The 18,023-nt window shown below is 39.1% G+C and overlaps 1 protein-coding gene across 5 annotated transcripts in view; it reads right to left on the bottom strand.

Moving 5' to 3' along the window:
* Positions 1-18,023, bottom strand: part of LOC109634879 (phospholipid-transporting ATPase ABCA1) — a 162,965-nt gene that overhangs the window by 65,663 nt on the left and 79,279 nt on the right. For all 5 annotated transcript variants that reach the window (XM_020095670.2, XM_020095672.2, XM_020095668.2 and 2 more), the window contains 8 exons: positions 17,161-17,375; positions 15,780-15,855; positions 13,136-13,338; positions 11,646-11,694; positions 10,619-10,735; positions 10,390-10,422; positions 9,750-9,889; positions 4,618-4,745 (listed from right to left, as the gene is read on the bottom strand). In XM_020095670.2, coding sequence (XP_019951229.2) covers positions 4,618-4,745; positions 9,750-9,889; positions 10,390-10,422; positions 10,619-10,735; positions 11,646-11,694; positions 13,136-13,338; positions 15,780-15,855; positions 17,161-17,375 — 961 coding nt within the window. The remainder of the gene's footprint in view (positions 1-4,617; positions 4,746-9,749; positions 9,890-10,389; positions 10,423-10,618; positions 10,736-11,645; positions 11,695-13,135; positions 13,339-15,779; positions 15,856-17,160; positions 17,376-18,023) is intronic.

Here is an 18,023-nt window from a genome sequence, read left to right as displayed (position 1 = left end):
TTCAAAATGGAAATACCGATGGTCCATCAGGTGATGGAGCACCAGAGTCTATCTTCAACAACTGAACTAATTTACAGAATGACCTCTGCAGCCTCTAATATCAGAATGCTTGGTATTTGCAGCAAGACATCTTTAAGGTTATGTGCTGTTGTGACATCCCCTGATTTTAGAAGAGAGGATGGCCAACAAAGAAAAGAAGAAATGGAGCGGTTAACTGTTGACCTCCGATCTCATTATTGAGATTATTTTAGTACACAACACATTATTTTATTATTTCTTCTGAATCCACTTATCTGAGTGACATAAATCTCCAGAATCTCTCATTTTGTTTGCGACACAATGAAGTGGTTAGTATTTCCAAAGTCTTCTAATCCCCCTGTCACAACTGATTAAGACTTTACAAGTGGTCTTATTTGTTTTACACACTGGCAAAGCACAGGAGTTTGAATGGCAATTAATCTTGAACATATCTCGACTTCCAGAAAGGGCCTGAAAGGAAATGGTGGTGCATTCATGTAAATACTCGATAGCAGCGGTGCCTGCCGTTGGAGTTCGTTTAATCAAGAGTGAGAGAAAAATCATTGCTTTTACTTTGGCTTCGGATTCAAAACATGCCGAAACCCCACAGACTGTAAGAACCACATACTGGTTTGGTGTGCACGCCCTCCTTCATGCCCTCAGAACATCTCTGTCCCGACGGGCATTCTTGTGCGAGCACGTCCTGATATGAGCCTGTTCAAGATTCTGTATAAAGCCTTTCATCATTATCTGAGTGTCCTGTGCATTTCTAAGCCTCGAGTCTCAATCTTCCCATTCCAATCCCATCTTCATTACGAGCCAGACACACTCTGCCCCTTTTATCTTAACGCTGCTGTGGGAGTTAAAACACAACGTTTCATAAAGACTATCGCCGTGGCTCTCTGCCAACGGTGGTCACAGCCCAGCCAACCATTTGGATTAATGCAGTGTTCATTGTCTCATTTAGACGCGTCTCCATGAAGGTCACACGGCCATTTCCTCCTTGGCCACCAGTGAGTGCAATTGAAGTGGTCCGATTGTAAAAATGGATTATGTGCAGCCATCTGTTTTGCAATTAACAATGGCTGGGTTACCACGTTATTCAAGGTAATAAAACTATTGGACAGTTCCAAAGTGAAGACTTGTGCACACACACAGAAACAGTGGAACTAATGAAGAGTTTATCTAGACAGAACTCAGACACACAACAACAGAAGAAAGGCAAATAACTGCTACGTAAATTATAAAAAGACTAATCCCTTTGGATAAGATGAAATCAGAAATAGTGTTCTTGTTATTTGAAGTGTAAATATTACCGTCCATACTCTCATATCTCTTTTCCAATTAAAAAGAAAAAAGGGTATAAATATATAGAGGGTATAATGTTGCCACAGTGACACATTATACACTAGTGAGCAGGGCCCAAAGCCCCTTGAATTTCTAAATTAGATCAATCATTATCTTTAATCAGCCCCTGCTAAAATGGATCATTGGCATTTATGAGGTTTATAGTGCAACAATGCTCCTCCGATCGGGCTGGATGGATGACAATGGATGAAAAGGCACACAACTTTTAATCACTCAGTCATCACTAAGTAGGTTGTTTTACAGTCAGTGAAGAGAAGACAATATTTAGTGATCGGCCGAGGGGAATGTCATAAAAATTAAGAACGCAGTGTATCACTCTAGAAGAGGTCACAGAATTGCCCCACCCCCCCAAAAAACTGAATGTGATGCTCGTGTTGTAATTGTGAGGTCTTGTATGTGAGGCAGGATTTTATTTCTACTTCCTGCTGGTCTTTTTTACGTTAATTAATAAAGTCACATCATGAGTATTTTTCCACAATTTCATGTGAAGGTCTTTTTTTATGGTTTTGAAAGCGCCTGGTTAAATTTCACCGCTATATGGATAGCACTCTGTTGTTAGGTAGGTTGCTAGGCTGGCTGCCTGGGTGCCTCTAACAGTAGCAATTGAGTTCTGGGTTTTTGGTAGCATGTGGCTAAATGGTTGGGACTACGTTCTAATGGAAACTCCATGCACACCATGCGATGAAAATCAACTGTAACAGCAGATAGACTTTAGGTTCGACTGTTTCAGCACCACGGAGAGAGGCAGGATATTTTAAATGTTTCAGCACCTTGGACAGAGAGAAGCATAGACACACTGAATGTGTGTGTTGGTGGAAGGAGACAGTTTTTAATATTACTGTTTTGTGAATTTGCAAATAATAATAAGAATAACTAGACAAATGAAAGGACATTGTTGAGCACAGAGCACAAAATTCATTTTTTGGAAACCTTGGAAAAGTTATTTTTCTGGATGAATGTTCAGAAAAGTTTCTCTAGTGAAGTAATGTTCCAAGTGTTGTGAATTATTTCTGGATTCTTGTTTCGCTGATAAAAAAAAAATCATAACCAAAGCTGCATGCTGATGGGTGATATTATTAAGGACAAAGCATGGCATTAGTATCAGTACATAAATAAACTGAAATATAAAATAAATTTGCGTTGAAAAAGGCAATTTCTTTTATAAATTAATTATTTGTAATTCATAAGATATGTGTTATAAAGTATTGGATATATCATAACAAAACCGTGGGTGTCTGGTCATAATTGCAACTAAACAAAAGTGCTGTTTCCTACTCTGACCAAGAGCAAAGATTGCACCTTAAATCAACCAGTTCCACTCAAGGCTACAGTTATGGCAGCAATGGCAGATTCATGTTACCAGAACAGTCAGTGTCAGGACGAGTATGTTGCTGTAAGCCAAGATGTATTTCACAAAGTGTTTGGCACTTTAAACAAACTTTTGTCGTAAGAGAGTCAGACAAATCATGTCACAGTGATTTTGGACTTTACTGGTAAAACTATGAAGAGATTTAACCTGTAAAATTATAAAATAAAGAGTTGTCTACAATTCAGTCGATATACTAGAAATAACAACATCTTCTTTTTGGGTTCACAACTAACAGATCGAAAGTAAAAGCTTTCACATCTGAGGGTCGTTTTCTATTTTATCTACATCCCCTGCAATAAGTTAGAAGGTGTTGATGTGGACCAAGGCTGTGTCGTGTCACCGATTATGTCTGTGATCCTCAACGACAGAATATCAAGCTGCAGCCAAGGAGAGGACAGTGTCCAGATTGATGACCTCTGCGATGCAAAAATCTTTTGGCAAACGAACGCCATGAGCAGCGCTGTGACATCTTTTTACTTTGATTTCCTGTCGCTGAAGTGTAACTTTCTTGCAGGGTTGCAGTATATTGTTCATTCACTGTTGTTTGCTACAACAGCCGCCCAGTTCTTCTTCAAATTATTCACACACTCTGCACCTCTGATAACAGGGGACATAACTTTTTAGGAGTTCTTTTTCCCCTTGAAAAATGTTGTTGCTTCTATGAAAGAGGAACAATGAAAACTAACAGCCGAGAGTTAAAACCTGGGTATGAGCTCAACACTGAAATTATTGTGTTATATCCGGCCGCAATAGAGGGGATATAAAACTTGCAGGAAAATGTCACCTTTTTATTGTGGACGTTGAAATCTAAATTTAAATATTTGCTGACACTCAGGTGTTTCCATATCATTTTAAAACTGAGGCACCGAGCATAAACATTTTGCAAAGTGCCAAAAGTGGAGGAAAGGGAAAAAACAATGTTCTCTAAAGCTCTGGAGAGCAAAGACACTTGGCCTGATAGCAACAGTAACAATAACACCCGAGAGCTTAAACCTGGCTATGAGCTCAACACTGAAATTATTGTGTTATATCAATTTGCAATAGAGAGGATATGAAACTTACAAGAAAATGTCCCTTTTTTATTGTGGACATTGAAATGTATATTCGAATATGTGCTGACTTAAAGGATTTTCCATATCATATTAAAACTGAAGCTCTTTTGTAAAGTGCCAAAAGTGGATAAAGGGGAAAAAATATGTGGAGAGCGAAGACAATTTCTTCCCCTGAAACTTTAAGGTTTAAAATGTGGGTTAACTTACATTTCAGGACAATTTCTTCACAACACAGATATTATTTTTCAAAATGGGGAGAGTACCATTCTGTTCTGCTGCTACAGAGGAAATAAAACAAGTCCTCAGTGTCTCTCTGTGTCTTTACTGCAGGAATGAAACAGAACATATGTTTCAAGATCCAATAATTCCATCCGTCACAGATGAGCTCAGGACTGACGTATGAAAAATGTTCACTGCCAGAGAAAATAATTATGCAAGAGGAATGACAGTGATCACTGTAGGAACTGAGTCAGCTGACTAGTGACCACTGGGAGAGATTGAAAATGAAAAATTATGTCTTATTGTCTGATTGTTATCGGGGCATGAGCAGAGAGTAGCTTGAATCCATTCACTGTAAATCTTCTTTTATAAGCGTGATGTTGTACGTCACACAAGACAATCGCTCACAAACATACCAAGGATTACGTTTTGACAGAGTCCACTAAATAAATGAGCATATTGGTTTTGCTTTTTTTTCCCCTCTCTCTCTGCAGTGAAAACAACAACCCCAACTGTGTTTTTATAAATATTGCAACGGCCCTTCAGGAAAACACATACAGGGTTTTAAAATGTACCAGAAAAGTAAGTTACCTGTAGAATGTGGTTTGAGGTAGGTCATACATCCAGGGCTGCAGCTCCAGACTGGGATATTCAGCGAATGGCGGGAGGATGAGTGAGAAGATCAGAGACAGGCACACGAAGAAAGAAGGCAGGACCACCTGGAAGAAGAGGAGAGTTTCCTGTGAAACTACAAAATGACTTCTCTGCTTATCACAGCTATCCTGCTGCATCTGGAAACTTGTTATTGAGTCAAATATTTAAGATGCCATTGAAACTAAATGTCAACTAAATCATGGATGTTGCTTGTAATATATAAGGTGGCAAACACTTAACAAACACCATTAGCTGCAGCACATCAGTAGCATTAGCATGGCTGTATCATTAGGCAGCATGGTAGCATGTTAAGCTAGCACTCACAAACCATTTAATCTTTCTAAACTGTAGTGAAACACACAGAGTCCACAACCAATAGTCAGAAATAACCTCAACCACACACAGTTTTATTTCACAAACATTCATTGTCATGTAATGTTTTGGGAACACGTGTTCGTGATGTTGCGTCCACCCCCTCTCACCTTCACGCAGGGTCCTGGTCCTACTGGCAAAAAGGAAGTGGAAGATTCCAACTCTATTTATAGAGAGGGGAATCTGGAGTGTACCACATACAAGCCAGTCCAGAGGGGTGTTTTAAATGATATCACAGAAATGCTCTTTTAAATGCCCATCTAATATAATAGTGGTTAATAGGTCGTTAAATGCTGATGGGTGTATATATATATTATTATAATTATTATTATTTTTTTATTATTTTTTTTTTTTCAATGTCATATCTGATAGAGATTTGTTTATTGATATTTGTCTCTATGGTTTGTCTTGTAGGAGGAACTTCCTGGAGGCCGTGTGTACGAGAGCCCACGGGTCAGTGGCCTAGTAATGTGTATTTGACTTCAGTTTAAAGAGTTTTTGTTTGTTTGATTAGTATCTTTTAAAAAAAAATTCTCAACTCTGCACATCCCCACATTGTACCTACACGGGACCGGTAACTAAAATAAATTTAAGCACCAGGTGAAGATCTCGAGTCATGTCTCCTTCTTCCACCATGGGGCTCAATATTACAGGTGTTTCTTGTTTTGTTTTTATGGGTTGTAGCTGCAATTACAACAACAGGGTGGCAGGTCAAAACCAAAAAATAACACAAGGTGAAAAACAAAACTATTATCTTAGCCAATTCAATTTCAGCTAACAAGTTCTGTAACAATAACAAGTATTGAACACGAAAGCAAAAAATAATGAATGAGAGAACTGAATCGCTGTATTGGCTTTATTGATGATGGCTGCTAAGGGTTACAAGATGCTGATCCCTTATTGTACTACATGTGTTGTACCCATTACTGTGAGCACAGAGCTGGAGTTATTGTTACCTCTGCCAAGTTTTCATTGTCTACACAATTGATTTTCTTGAAACTTGGTGGAAGTTAGGCGGAAGTTAACGCATATATTTTTAGAGTGCATTCGACTAAGGGAGCTGATTTATGAAATTGTTTCCTCTTTCTGTAACACTGTGAGATCTTGGAGAACACATGCTTTTATCCGAGTGCCCCTCCAGTCCAATAATGGAACTATAATACACAAGTGCAGGTGTGTGTGTGTGTGTGTATACAGTTTGTCATTTTAACTGTGAACACAAGTTTGCGACCAATGTAAGGTTACGACATACAATCACATAATTATGAGTTACACAATTCTCACTGGCCTCCTTTACACGGATGGAAAAATAAAATATGGTGCATGTTTGTATGTGTGTGAGCATGAAATCACAAGATTCACTGCAAGATCGATTCCATCATCACCACCCAGAGCGCCCCCCCCCCCACTGTACAAAATGACTGATTCAATCAACAATATAGCAGGACCACCGCGATAATGTGCGCACATTAATATGCTCCCCACCAACTTGTTTGGGCTCTTCTGTATGTTTTATGAGTTTGATTAAACACTTCCAACACCGCCACCACCATCTGGCCGCTCAGATATAATTAGTTTCTTGCTATTCTCTTGTCTTTTGTGCGTTTTTATTTTTTTATTTTAAAACCAGACACTGCCACACTTCCCCCCCCCCCCCCATCCCCCATCCCTGTCCAGTCCTCTTCCCTCCATTATGCACTTGTCTTTTCATTTAATTTCATTGTTGGAGCTGACGAAAAGGTCAGTGGGAAAATACGCAACATATCTTCCATGTGTAATCACTTGCAGGTTGGAGCGTTTGCACAACGGTTGGGGAAAGGTTTGCATACACTTGATTAATTACGGGCCATGCAATTTGCCAGGCCAATTCAAAATGCTTCAATTGAAAAAAATTACAAAAATTACAGCGTGGCCTCAGAAAATGTGCTCGGAAGAAAGATAAAGAGCAGCGATGAGAGTGAAAAGCTTAATGACGCGCTGCACAAGAAAGAACTTTTCTGTTTCTCCTGCACACGCTCCCTTTTTTGCTCTCTTTCTCTCTCTCTCAACAGTAATTGCAGGTGACAGCTGGTACTTGTTCCGTTGAGAGAGAGCTGCAAAAAACAGGGAGAAGTCATTATGCCCACAAAGCCGAAGCACTCCCATGAACAATGCATGAGTTTATAGCGTTCTAAACTTTGGCGGGGATTTAAAGAAGAGGGGTGGGATTATATGCAGAATTGGTTTAAGCAACAAAACAAGATTAAGACGCGTTTTCTTCTCTGCAAAGTCCAATAGCTCATTAGAGTTTGTTTCCTCCACAAACATTTCCGCCTCTCCAATTTCATTCGTGAGTAATTGCATGATTGCTGCACCTTGTGTTTAAGAGGATAATAGCGTCACCTTGGATATTTTGTACTGCCGTGTTAATGATGACTTCTTTTCACAGCATTCAGATGAAATGCAGTAAATAGTCAATAAAGCTATTGTTATCTCCCAATGGAAAGAATATAAATTCAAAGCGATACAGAATAAGCAGTTTGTTGCGTCTGTTAAGATAAATTTAATAAAAGGACCATTTTCATACTACTTGAAATTAAATTCAAGACCAGAGTTTGCTAGAATCATCAGCCTTGATCCACATTGTTCCAACTTTGAAAGACGTTTGACCCACAGTGCAGTTTGCTTTATAATCACACCGGCTGTCACTTGTAAAAAAGTTGATTAAAGCCATTTAAAAAGCTTTTATCGCATGATGCTGATGATTTTTATTATCTGTCCCTTCATATTGTTATTATTTGTGAATTTGTTTTTGAGTTTGTTGTAAAGCACTTTATTACTTGTATTAAAAAGGCCTATACAAATAAAGGGATTATTATTATCCTGAAGAGTATTTGTCATTCGGAGGCCACACACTGGGTTCAATTTTATTTGCACCACTTTCATAAACTAGCTAGCAAGCTGGATAAGTAAATGATATATATATATACACTTAACCATGCAGCACACGCCAGAACTAAAACTTAATTCTCCTTCAGAGGAATTTTCATGGTGAAGTTCATGAAATTGATGAAGTTCCTAAAAATGCAATCTCAGTTTCAAACTACATAATACTTTTTTAGTTTACTTCTCAAGGACCCACAGCTACTCTGAATAAGAGTACAGAAACAATAAGAATATACTCTGCATTACAGAATGTACTTCATTTACAGTTTAACAGCGTGGTAGTGGTGCTGAATGAGGCATTGTAGTGAGATCAGTGTGAGCCTTTCAACTACAACATTACCAGTCCCTGCCTCTCCACTATTGTGACATTGCCAAGAGTCACCTGTCCCCAACTTTCATCCCCATAAATCACCGCTTTTGTGTTACATGCCATAATCTCTTTTATATTCCCCTAACCGCTTGTATTCGGGGAGATTACCTCACCACACAATCATATCTGCTGACAATGGGAGCTGTTGACATGACGTGGGGGGGGGGGGGGGGGGTAAAGAGGAGGAGGAGTTAGGAGGTGTGCCCTTGCAGACTGTGCGCACACTCGTACGTACACACTCACACACTTATCTTTCCATCCGGCTCTGGGTTCTCACTAAAGGGGGACGTCCGAGATTGACAGTGACTAATGGGGATTGGTACTGCAGCAAATTACAAGAACAACCCATACACCTTACAGAGGTGAAACATCTCCCTCTCTTTTTCTTTGTCTCTCTCTCTCTTTTTTTCACACACACACACACACACACACACACACACACACACACACACACACACTCTGACTGGACGAGCTGCGATTCAGTCACTTTCACTTAACGTTATTCCAGCGTCACGACACTGTCCTGCCTGATGGCGTCACATGATATTTACATGCACTATTAATCTATGCTGGAGGTGGTTTGCATGTGTCAAAACAATTTAAGTCTGAACACAGTTTTTAAAACTCGGTGGAAAGAAATTATTTAAGTATCTTGGAAACTGCTACTTAGTGGAATTGGTTTTGACTCGTTTAAATTACGTCTGTTTATTGGTTTTGACTTTTGAAATCATGTTTACGGGGAACAAAATAATATAGACGTAGATTTAATAGGCTAATAGCAGTCTGTCATCGCTGTAATTGTTATGCTCTCACTTTTAATACGTGGCTAATGAAAACACATGATTAGCAAGTAAAATGAAAGAAAAACAAATCACTGCAGTCACTTTTTAACTTTCTGGTGCCAATCAAAGTGATCAGGTGAAGCTGAGGCCAAGAAAACAACTTTCACATGTTTTGGCAAAAGTGAGAGTGAAAACATTTCACTCACACAAAGTGATTGATTGAAAGAGAAAATTCTTCTTCTTCACGTCAGCAGTAAACACGTCCATGGCGTCTTTCGCCTGGTTCGTCCGTCAGGTATTCTCTGGTGTAACTCATTTACGAACCAACACAGATCATTGTATGTGCAGTTTATTGACTTCGTGTTACATCATCACTCTGAGAGCTGCTCTTCACTTTCCATTTCTTATCCGACAGGATGAATTCTTAAACCACTGGCTCCATCAAGATGGATGACGCGACTGTTCCCCCCACATCTGAAATTAGCCTCCTCCATCATATATGTCATTAACTGATTTTGAAAGCCAACATGTATTTTATACAATCTTACCTTGATCCTCCCCCATGCAACCCTCCGTGTGTAACCCTTCAATTCATCAATATGACAGACTGAGGCCATTACCTGGGCAATGACTCCCTTGCGGCTCCTGCGGGCGTGGTGGAAGCGCTTGATAAAGAGCGCCAGGAACTGCCTCCTGATCAGCTCCCACCCGGTGATGACGGTGGATCCCCTCCCACTGACAGGGGTGTTCCTCTTTAAGTCTGGAGTGGACATGAAATGTTATTTATCATAGCTCCTCAGAGCAGGAACTTATGAAAAGGGCGATAAACAAGGGATTTGTAGACACCTTGTTTTTATGTTTCACACTCCCAGAGGATACTTTTATAGAAAAAAGAAACACTATCTTTCCACAAGAGTCATTAAGGTAATAAAACATATTGTGAAAACCATTTCCACGATGAAAGACATTGTATGAAAGTGAATTTACTTTAGATGGGCAAAATTGAAAGGGTGAAAAGACAGGTTGCATGAAGTCGCACGGATTAGAAGAATATTATTTTTCCTCAAAATGACTTCCTGTGAAGAAGGAGCTCTTGTTTATGCCCTCTATTCAAAAAGGCTACTGAGGTGGAACAGTCAAATTAAAGCCAATGTAAATCAAGTTAATAATTGCAGAAAAAAGGGTGTGTGGAAGAACAGACATCCGCAGGACATAATAAAACTAAGGTGGACTGTAGTAAAGGTGAAATACAACACCCACCTTCAATTTTACTTGTAAATCGTTCCTTCAACTCTACATGAAAAACAGAAAGGAGAAAAACTCAAGCAGGACTATAATGGATCATTTTACTAAAATCAAATTTAAAGTACAGTAACAGTCAATTATTTAAGTAGTTTTCTGCATTGTTAAATACACTCAGACCATTTTAATTGACTTTCCTTCGCTAGAAATTGAAAAATAAACAATCGCAGACTTTGAAGACACTTGCCACTCATTCCAGAGACTTGTTTTGGTTGTGCGGATGTTGTGTGGATGCTGGCGATGCTGTTACGCTTGGATTTGCGGGAGCTTCTCTCTCTGTCTCTCACAACCGGCTCCTCTGTTGCTGTGGGAAAACAAATAAGATGTGTTGTTTTGGCCTGACCCAATTTAGGGTTATAAATAACAATAAGAATAGCTACCTGCCCTGCACAACGCCATATTATTTCCTGTAAAAGCACGAGCCCAGGTGTGTTTGGAACATGAAACAATGCGATTTTGAGAAAAACGTGAAAAGCGAAGTGTTTTGGGGACGGATCCAAACAAAAAAACGCTGGAGAGGAAATGTTATTTTTCTACTGAGGTCGACCGATGAGCAATAACAGTAAGAAAACCCAACATCATTCTGTTAGAGTATATATATTCATTGTATCTGCAGAAATAAAATGAACCATGGATTTATGTCTCTAGTGCCTTAACCTCATACAGTATGATTAGACTGTACAAGGGATATCATGCTAAATTATGCAATAATCAATACAATAGATTATTGTGGAATGCATTAGAGTGTCAGGCACAACTGGAGCTCAAACAGAAGATGTTAATGCAAAGCGAAACATTTTGATTTTTCTAACTGAAGGCCACAGTATATCCGCACTTAATGAGGAAACTGATTATTCTCCCTCCGGTTCTTTCTTCACTTCAATCACTTGGATAAGGTGAGAGGGAATTTTTTTTTTATCTTTGACATTGCACTAAAAAAAGTTTTTTTTAATTTCTTCACAGCAAGAGCACTCAGTTCGATTCTTTTCCAGGATCAAACCTCACCACCCTTTGGGATAATTTTTTAACAAGTATATCAAAACAGACCCAAGGTTTTCTTAATTCTTTCCCTTCGGATAAAAAGATATATAAATGTATAAATGTAATGCAAAGAGAAGTAGGAATTGGTGAACTTGGCTCTGTAGCTGGTTCTGCTAACACAACATATATTTTAATGTGATGAAGCTAAGTCAGCATTCATGTTGTCATCTTACTTTGTATGTCTGCGTCCACTCCAGTGTCTTCTGCCACTTTAAGAAATATCTGTGTTTAGAAAACATGTATTAGTAAAGTGCCATGACGGTTACACGTTCCCCTATCATCTAATAATCATGCACACAAGTAGAATGACTCCAGACCAGTGACCCTGCAGTGAGTGTGGGTTTTTTAAAAAGCTGCGGTCATGGCTCAAAATTGACCTTAAATTCAAATTCAGTCAAGCGTGTACAGATTCAATGTCAAGTTTCTGCTTATTATCAGATCAGGGTTGTGATGCTCTAACCTCTGCTTGAACATGTGCCAACCGGCCTCTCTCAGAGAAGTGCCCTCCTTGACTCTGTTTATTCAGGTTATGTGTCAAAATAAATAAACTCTCCATTAGTGAGAAACGTTCATGTGACTTCTCGTTATTTCTTTCTGTTGCGCACGTCGAGCCCCCGACTCATCACCTGCCGTCTAAAAATACTGAGAGCGTGACTGTGATTTTATTCTGTGAATTATTTCAGAGAAAACGACATGAAACTGAGTCACAGACATCGACCGACCAGCTTCTGCATTAGCTTGTGTTTATTATATGGAAACTTCCAAAAGAAAACTGAAATAACTTAGCTGTGTCTCAAATCTAAATATTCAAGAGGAATCATTCACACTGTCTGCAGGCTGTGTCAGTATTTGATAACAGTCACTCAGTTTAAGGATCTAAAACTTGTGTACATGTCAACACACAGTGAGTCATAGGATGTTGTCTATGTGTAAACATATACACGTACAGTTGTATTATTAGTAGTGCAGAGAGTGAGTGCCTATAGGGATAATTTATTTAATGGCTAAATAATTCAGTGTCACAAATAAGTTAAAATATGCAGCAATTTAGATAATAAATGATAAATAATGTAACTACATGTACTTTTACACAGTTTGAGGTACTTTATGTAAGTTTGGAGGATCTAAATTTAAACATTAAGAAGTATTGAAGAAATTCTCCTTCATTTTCTGGTTGTCGACTTCAGTTTAAAAAACATATATCTCAAAATCTTTAACTTTTCATGAGCTGAGAAAAACACGTAAATTTAGCTCATCCAACAGACAGTGGGGGAAAAGAACAAAAACCTGTAACATTATTATTATTGTAGAGGAATTTATGTCAATACTGACTACTAGTGGTGTTCAGTGTGTTTATCCCAATTTCATCACTCACTTGAAATTAGTTTGAGTTAGAATTTGGATGTTCCACAATGTGCAGGGCTTCAACAATTAATATTTCTCATGCAGCTTGGACAATGATTTTTAAAACATAATTTAAAGGTGGGGAGGGTTATTTATATATAGTTTCCCTTTTATTTTAAAGTTACTGATTTTATTTGTATGTACATCTTTCCAAATAAAGTGAAAAAAAGGGCACATAGTATGTATGGAACTTTTTGTTCTGCTAATATGTGTGTGTTTATGCTTGTATCTATGCATTGAATTCCCATGCTCGGTGTACCTCCTCCAGTGTGGTATCAGAGATACCATAGCTAGTCAGGCCGAGGTCAGCCATGGCCAGGTCGAGCTCTTTGAAGAGCAGAGCAAAGGTCCCATCTCTGGCTCCACTATAGGGCAGTATGTAGGTGATCTCTTGACCGATGCTCTCCAAGAAGACCGCCTCAGGGACGTGGCGCCGCACGAGTTGACCCACAGCTGTCAAATCTGCCAGACAAATAGCCACAAAAACAAGTCACGGTGCGAACTCAGAAGGAGGGCGAGAGCACACACATGCAAACAACAGTCTCTTGTGGGAAATACACGTGTCTATCCCTCTTTTATTGAATATCCGATCGTTTGTTAGCGTGATATAAAAAACAGAGAGATCAAGAACAACCAGCACTACAGGCTGGGAAGAAAAACTATATGTTGTTGATATTGATGTGATTTAGATATTCATGGAAAACCTCATATAAAACCCTCTGTGTAAAAGTCGGGAGAACAACATAGCTGATGCTCCAACCTGTGAACATACTGAAACACATCAGTGGCCATAATACTCCTGCCTCATCCATTCTGAAGCCAGGTCTTAGTGAGAATCAATCAGGACAGTGTTGCAGAATGCACCACATCCATTATTGATCCAGAACCCCTCATACATAATCACTGCAGCTAAACAACCGACGGCTCGGTGCTTTATGAAGAAGTAAATGGATCTACTTCACACATCAGACTGAATCATTTGTGAAAATGTGCGAGTCTGTCTGCTGGCGTGTGTGGTAATGAGGAATGCGCTGTCCCTTGTGGGAGTATGATTACTCTTATGGCATTTCCAAGATCATATGGAGACATGGCGTTGAGTCATTTTGAAAGAATAAGTGGGTTTTGATATTTATATTCCAGACATAATAACTGGGAGTTTTTTCTTGATTTTCTGATCACGTCAACCATCAAAATGTTTCTTGACACAATTACGGCTGAGAATGAGCTAAACAAATCACAAACAAGCTTCACAGGTTTTATTTAACCAAAAGATCTGCTCCGGCTTTCTTATCCATCAAATGACTTTCCAATGACTTCTGAGGCCCAATTCACCCCAGGACACGACACCAGCAAAGCTTGACACAGAGAGGGATTAATAACTGCCACACAACAAGGAATCTTTAAACTGAAATTTAACAAGTTCCGTTTCTTTCTGTAACCATGGGGAGATAATGACGACGACTGGTTGTGGGATGGGTGGAGGTTCATTGTGAGCTATGGTGATGGCAGACAAGCACAATGGCTGGTATATTGTGCTGTGTCAGTGGTTGTACACTACTTTTTATGGCACACCATATTATGAGTTAAAAATTCTCATAGAACATTTAGACAGCACTAGATAAATACAAAGTGAAGTTGGTATATTTGGTACATTTACTGACTTCAGACAGTGAAAGACTTTTTCACAGGCTGAATTCTAGTTTCTAGTTTTGCAATAAATATAAACATAAACACTGTTGTAAACCGGTGTCTATTCTATAATTCAAAAACTTGTAAGAACCCATAGGAGCCCTGGTTGGCTTAGAAAAGTAATAAGTAATATTCTCAAACTTAAGTAAAAAAAAAACATGAATAAGACTGTGTCAAATGAGATGCAGCTGATGAATATAGAGCAACTGAGACTCAAGGAGGTGGATTATTCTTTTTTCAAGCACTATATTTAAGACACTTAAACAGTGGGAATCCACCCAACATCACTAAATAAAGCAAATGTAATTTTCATATGGAAAATATATAGTTACAACTGAGAATATGGTATATATGGGCAAATAGAGAACATGTAAATACATATTTTTTGATGACACAAATATGTTAATATGCATTTCTGAGTAGGACTGAGCATCAAAACCATTAATTTTATCTTAATATAAACAAATCTGGAGCTGAATTTGAAGGATAAACTCTGAAAGACTCTGGACAAACTTCAGATGTCACACGGACGTTCCACCAACAGAACTGAGGAGCAAGCTCAACAAGAGGACATGATGTGAACTCCCTCTGAAAACAACACTGCACATCATCCTCCCTTTGCAGTGAATTTGCCATCATCTGAAACATGATGTTCAAATGACACCGTATTCTGTTCACATGTCCATTACTGTCTCCGAGTTTTCCTGCACTCACAGAGCAGTTGTCCATCGCTGAAACTCCCACTTCCCCATTTAACACTTTACTGTAAAGTGCACTCTGTTGGTAGTGAGAACATTGAAACTGCATCTCGAGGCAGCAGCTACTTTACTTCTTCTGTGGCGTCAGCTGGTGTGGTGTGAAAACTCTGTGAGCTCATGGGCCTCAAGCACACTTGGAATGGGTTATTTTTAGAGGTCGTATTTGTTTTAAAAGGAGATATTGTTTTAATTTGCGTTATTACTTACAAAGGTTCATATGCTCTAATGCTTAGAAAACATTTCCTCAAACTGCCCATTGCTGCAGCTCCTCTTTTCAGCCTTTGACTCAAAGAAAAATATGTCCCCTTCAAAATAGGCTGACACAGAGCAGTGTGACCTATGTTGCTGTGCGTTAACATAACAAAGACATGATTTTTAGTTTTGGATGAAATATTCACACCGTTTCATTAAACAGGGCTAATCTGAAACTGGCAGTAACGGAGATATAATTTTTACCTGAGGGATCGGAGCTGCTCCAGCTTTGGCTCCCGATGCCGTCATCGAGGCTGCTCCTCGAAGGATAGTCTTTCTCCTGTTAATCAGAAATGGATTAAAAGGCGTTATCATTCCAGAACAGGATAAACAGTACCTCTTTGAAAAGTCCTGCATTGCATTCATCACATTATGATCATTTCCTTACACTGACTGTAACTCCACTGAATGACAAAGTTGTAATTCAGAGGACACACTCCTCTCCCCTCCCCACAAAGGTGTTTGCACGTTTATTTATATCAAAGAAAAGACTGCGCTCACCTCAATGAGCCTGCAGACTAATGGTAATTGCTCTAGCCCTGCTGGCATCGTGCATCTTGTTCATTTGCTCCTATTGATTAAAACTAAGTGTGTGAGGCACCACTGGCGTGCAAGAGCGAGAATCACCCCTCTCCCCGGTGACAATTAGTATCATCCAGCACGTAGGCGTTTGCCAATTCTCATGCTGGGAGAGACTAAACACAGATCATTATAGGGAGAGGGCGGCAGGAGAGAACGAGAGCACTCAGGAAAGTAAGAGGGAGCCATGTTCAATAATAGACTGGAGAGAGTTTCGTGTTGTGTCACAGAGGTTTGCAGCTCAGGTTCTTTTGTTCATGCATGAACTCACAAAGAATGATCCCCTCCCAATTACAGCAGATTTATGTGAAGTTATTCTAATAAGGATAAAAAACAGAGGGTAGCTGTGTGGTCAGGCAGGGGTCCTAATCAGCAAAGTCTGATGATGATTAGACCACACAGCTGATGCTGTGTCTGTCAGCAGTCATAAGCACAATGGAAATATCACTGATAATAACAAATTAAGGTTTGAAATGACTTAGTTTATTAGAATCCTTCAAATTATTTAGTTAAAAACTTGTTTCTCTCAATGTTAAATGTATTTTATCAAAATTATTTAAAAAATGCTTAAATAGAATAGGTTGTGGTTTATTTAAATACAAAGGTACAAACTGATATATTTTATTTATTAAATGGAGCAAGTATTTAACTCTCTTCAACAAAAGCAAAATAGCTTCCAGGTTTTAGTTGTGCCAACATGTATCTCATTTGAAAACATGTAACTCTATAATAATGGAAACAATAGTGAGAGATGTACTGTAACCAGGATGGACATAATGTAATATATAATATTGCAGTCTCAATCTATGTTGTTGTTTAAAATCAGACACAATGTAATTCAGTCCACATGGTGAATCATGTAATCAAAGTCCAAGTGGACAATAACAGAATAACGGACCCAATATCCATGAATTTCTAAACAGGACATAATGTGTATGAACATTCCCAGTAAAATGAACGTTTAAAATCCAATCATGCCCCAGAATCAACACACATCTGCTCGTACCTCTGCAGTCTGACTGTGGATGATACCATTACGCTGAGCTGCCATCTTGTCAGTCCCGTCTCGGACCAGGGTGAGGTAATAGCCGCTGCCAAAACATTTCTTTAAGAAGAGCGAGGAGCCGCAGCAACGCATCTTGCCGTGGGAGATGATGGCGATGCGGTCACCTAAAATGTCTGCCTCATCCATGTGGTGCGTGGACAGAATGATGGTGCGACCTGAGGAGAGGCAGAAATAGCAAATATTAAAAAGTTGAAGCACAGACTGGTAATCGAATTAATAAAGTCTCTTTCTTTGCACACTTGAGGAGGAAAAATCAGCAGTACCAAGCTTCTGCTCAAAGCAAGCCAGTATCACTCTCCAGTATGTCACAGCATGGTCGTGACTTTTCATCTCACTGCCACATGGCAACAAAACAAACTCCAGAGGAGAGCGTGGAGGTGACTCTGGGACTAAATTAAAAATTAGGACAAAGGCCAGCCTGAGCCTTCTTTTCAGCTTTTCTGTGAAATCACATTTTAATTCAGTGCACCTTTCTTTGTGCTGCGAGTCCTTGTGTTTGAAATGGACCAAACCGAGCACGACAGCAGCGACAACCACTATTCAAATTTTCAAATATCACATAATATCTGATAACATATGGTAATAATCATATACCCTGAAATCCAAAAAGAAGTAAATCTGTGATGAAGTCCCAGCATGCCTCTGAAGCTGGTGAGAGAGCAGCAGTATTAAAAGTTACTCAAAACTCTGTGCTGCTGCTCTCACACCTACTACTACTACTTCTACTACTACTACTAATAATAATAATGCAGTTTGTTTATGTAGAACCTTTCAAAACATAGTTTTTAACAAGTTAAAAACAG

Source organism: Paralichthys olivaceus, chromosome 22 (assembly GCF_024713975.1).
Source record: "Paralichthys olivaceus isolate ysfri-2021 chromosome 22, ASM2471397v2, whole genome shotgun sequence".
In the NCBI taxonomy this organism is placed as follows: Eukaryota; Metazoa; Chordata; class Actinopteri; order Pleuronectiformes; family Paralichthyidae; genus Paralichthys; species Paralichthys olivaceus.
The sequence above is the reverse complement of the archived record's forward strand: the minus strand, read 5'-3'. Positions and strand labels throughout refer to the sequence as shown.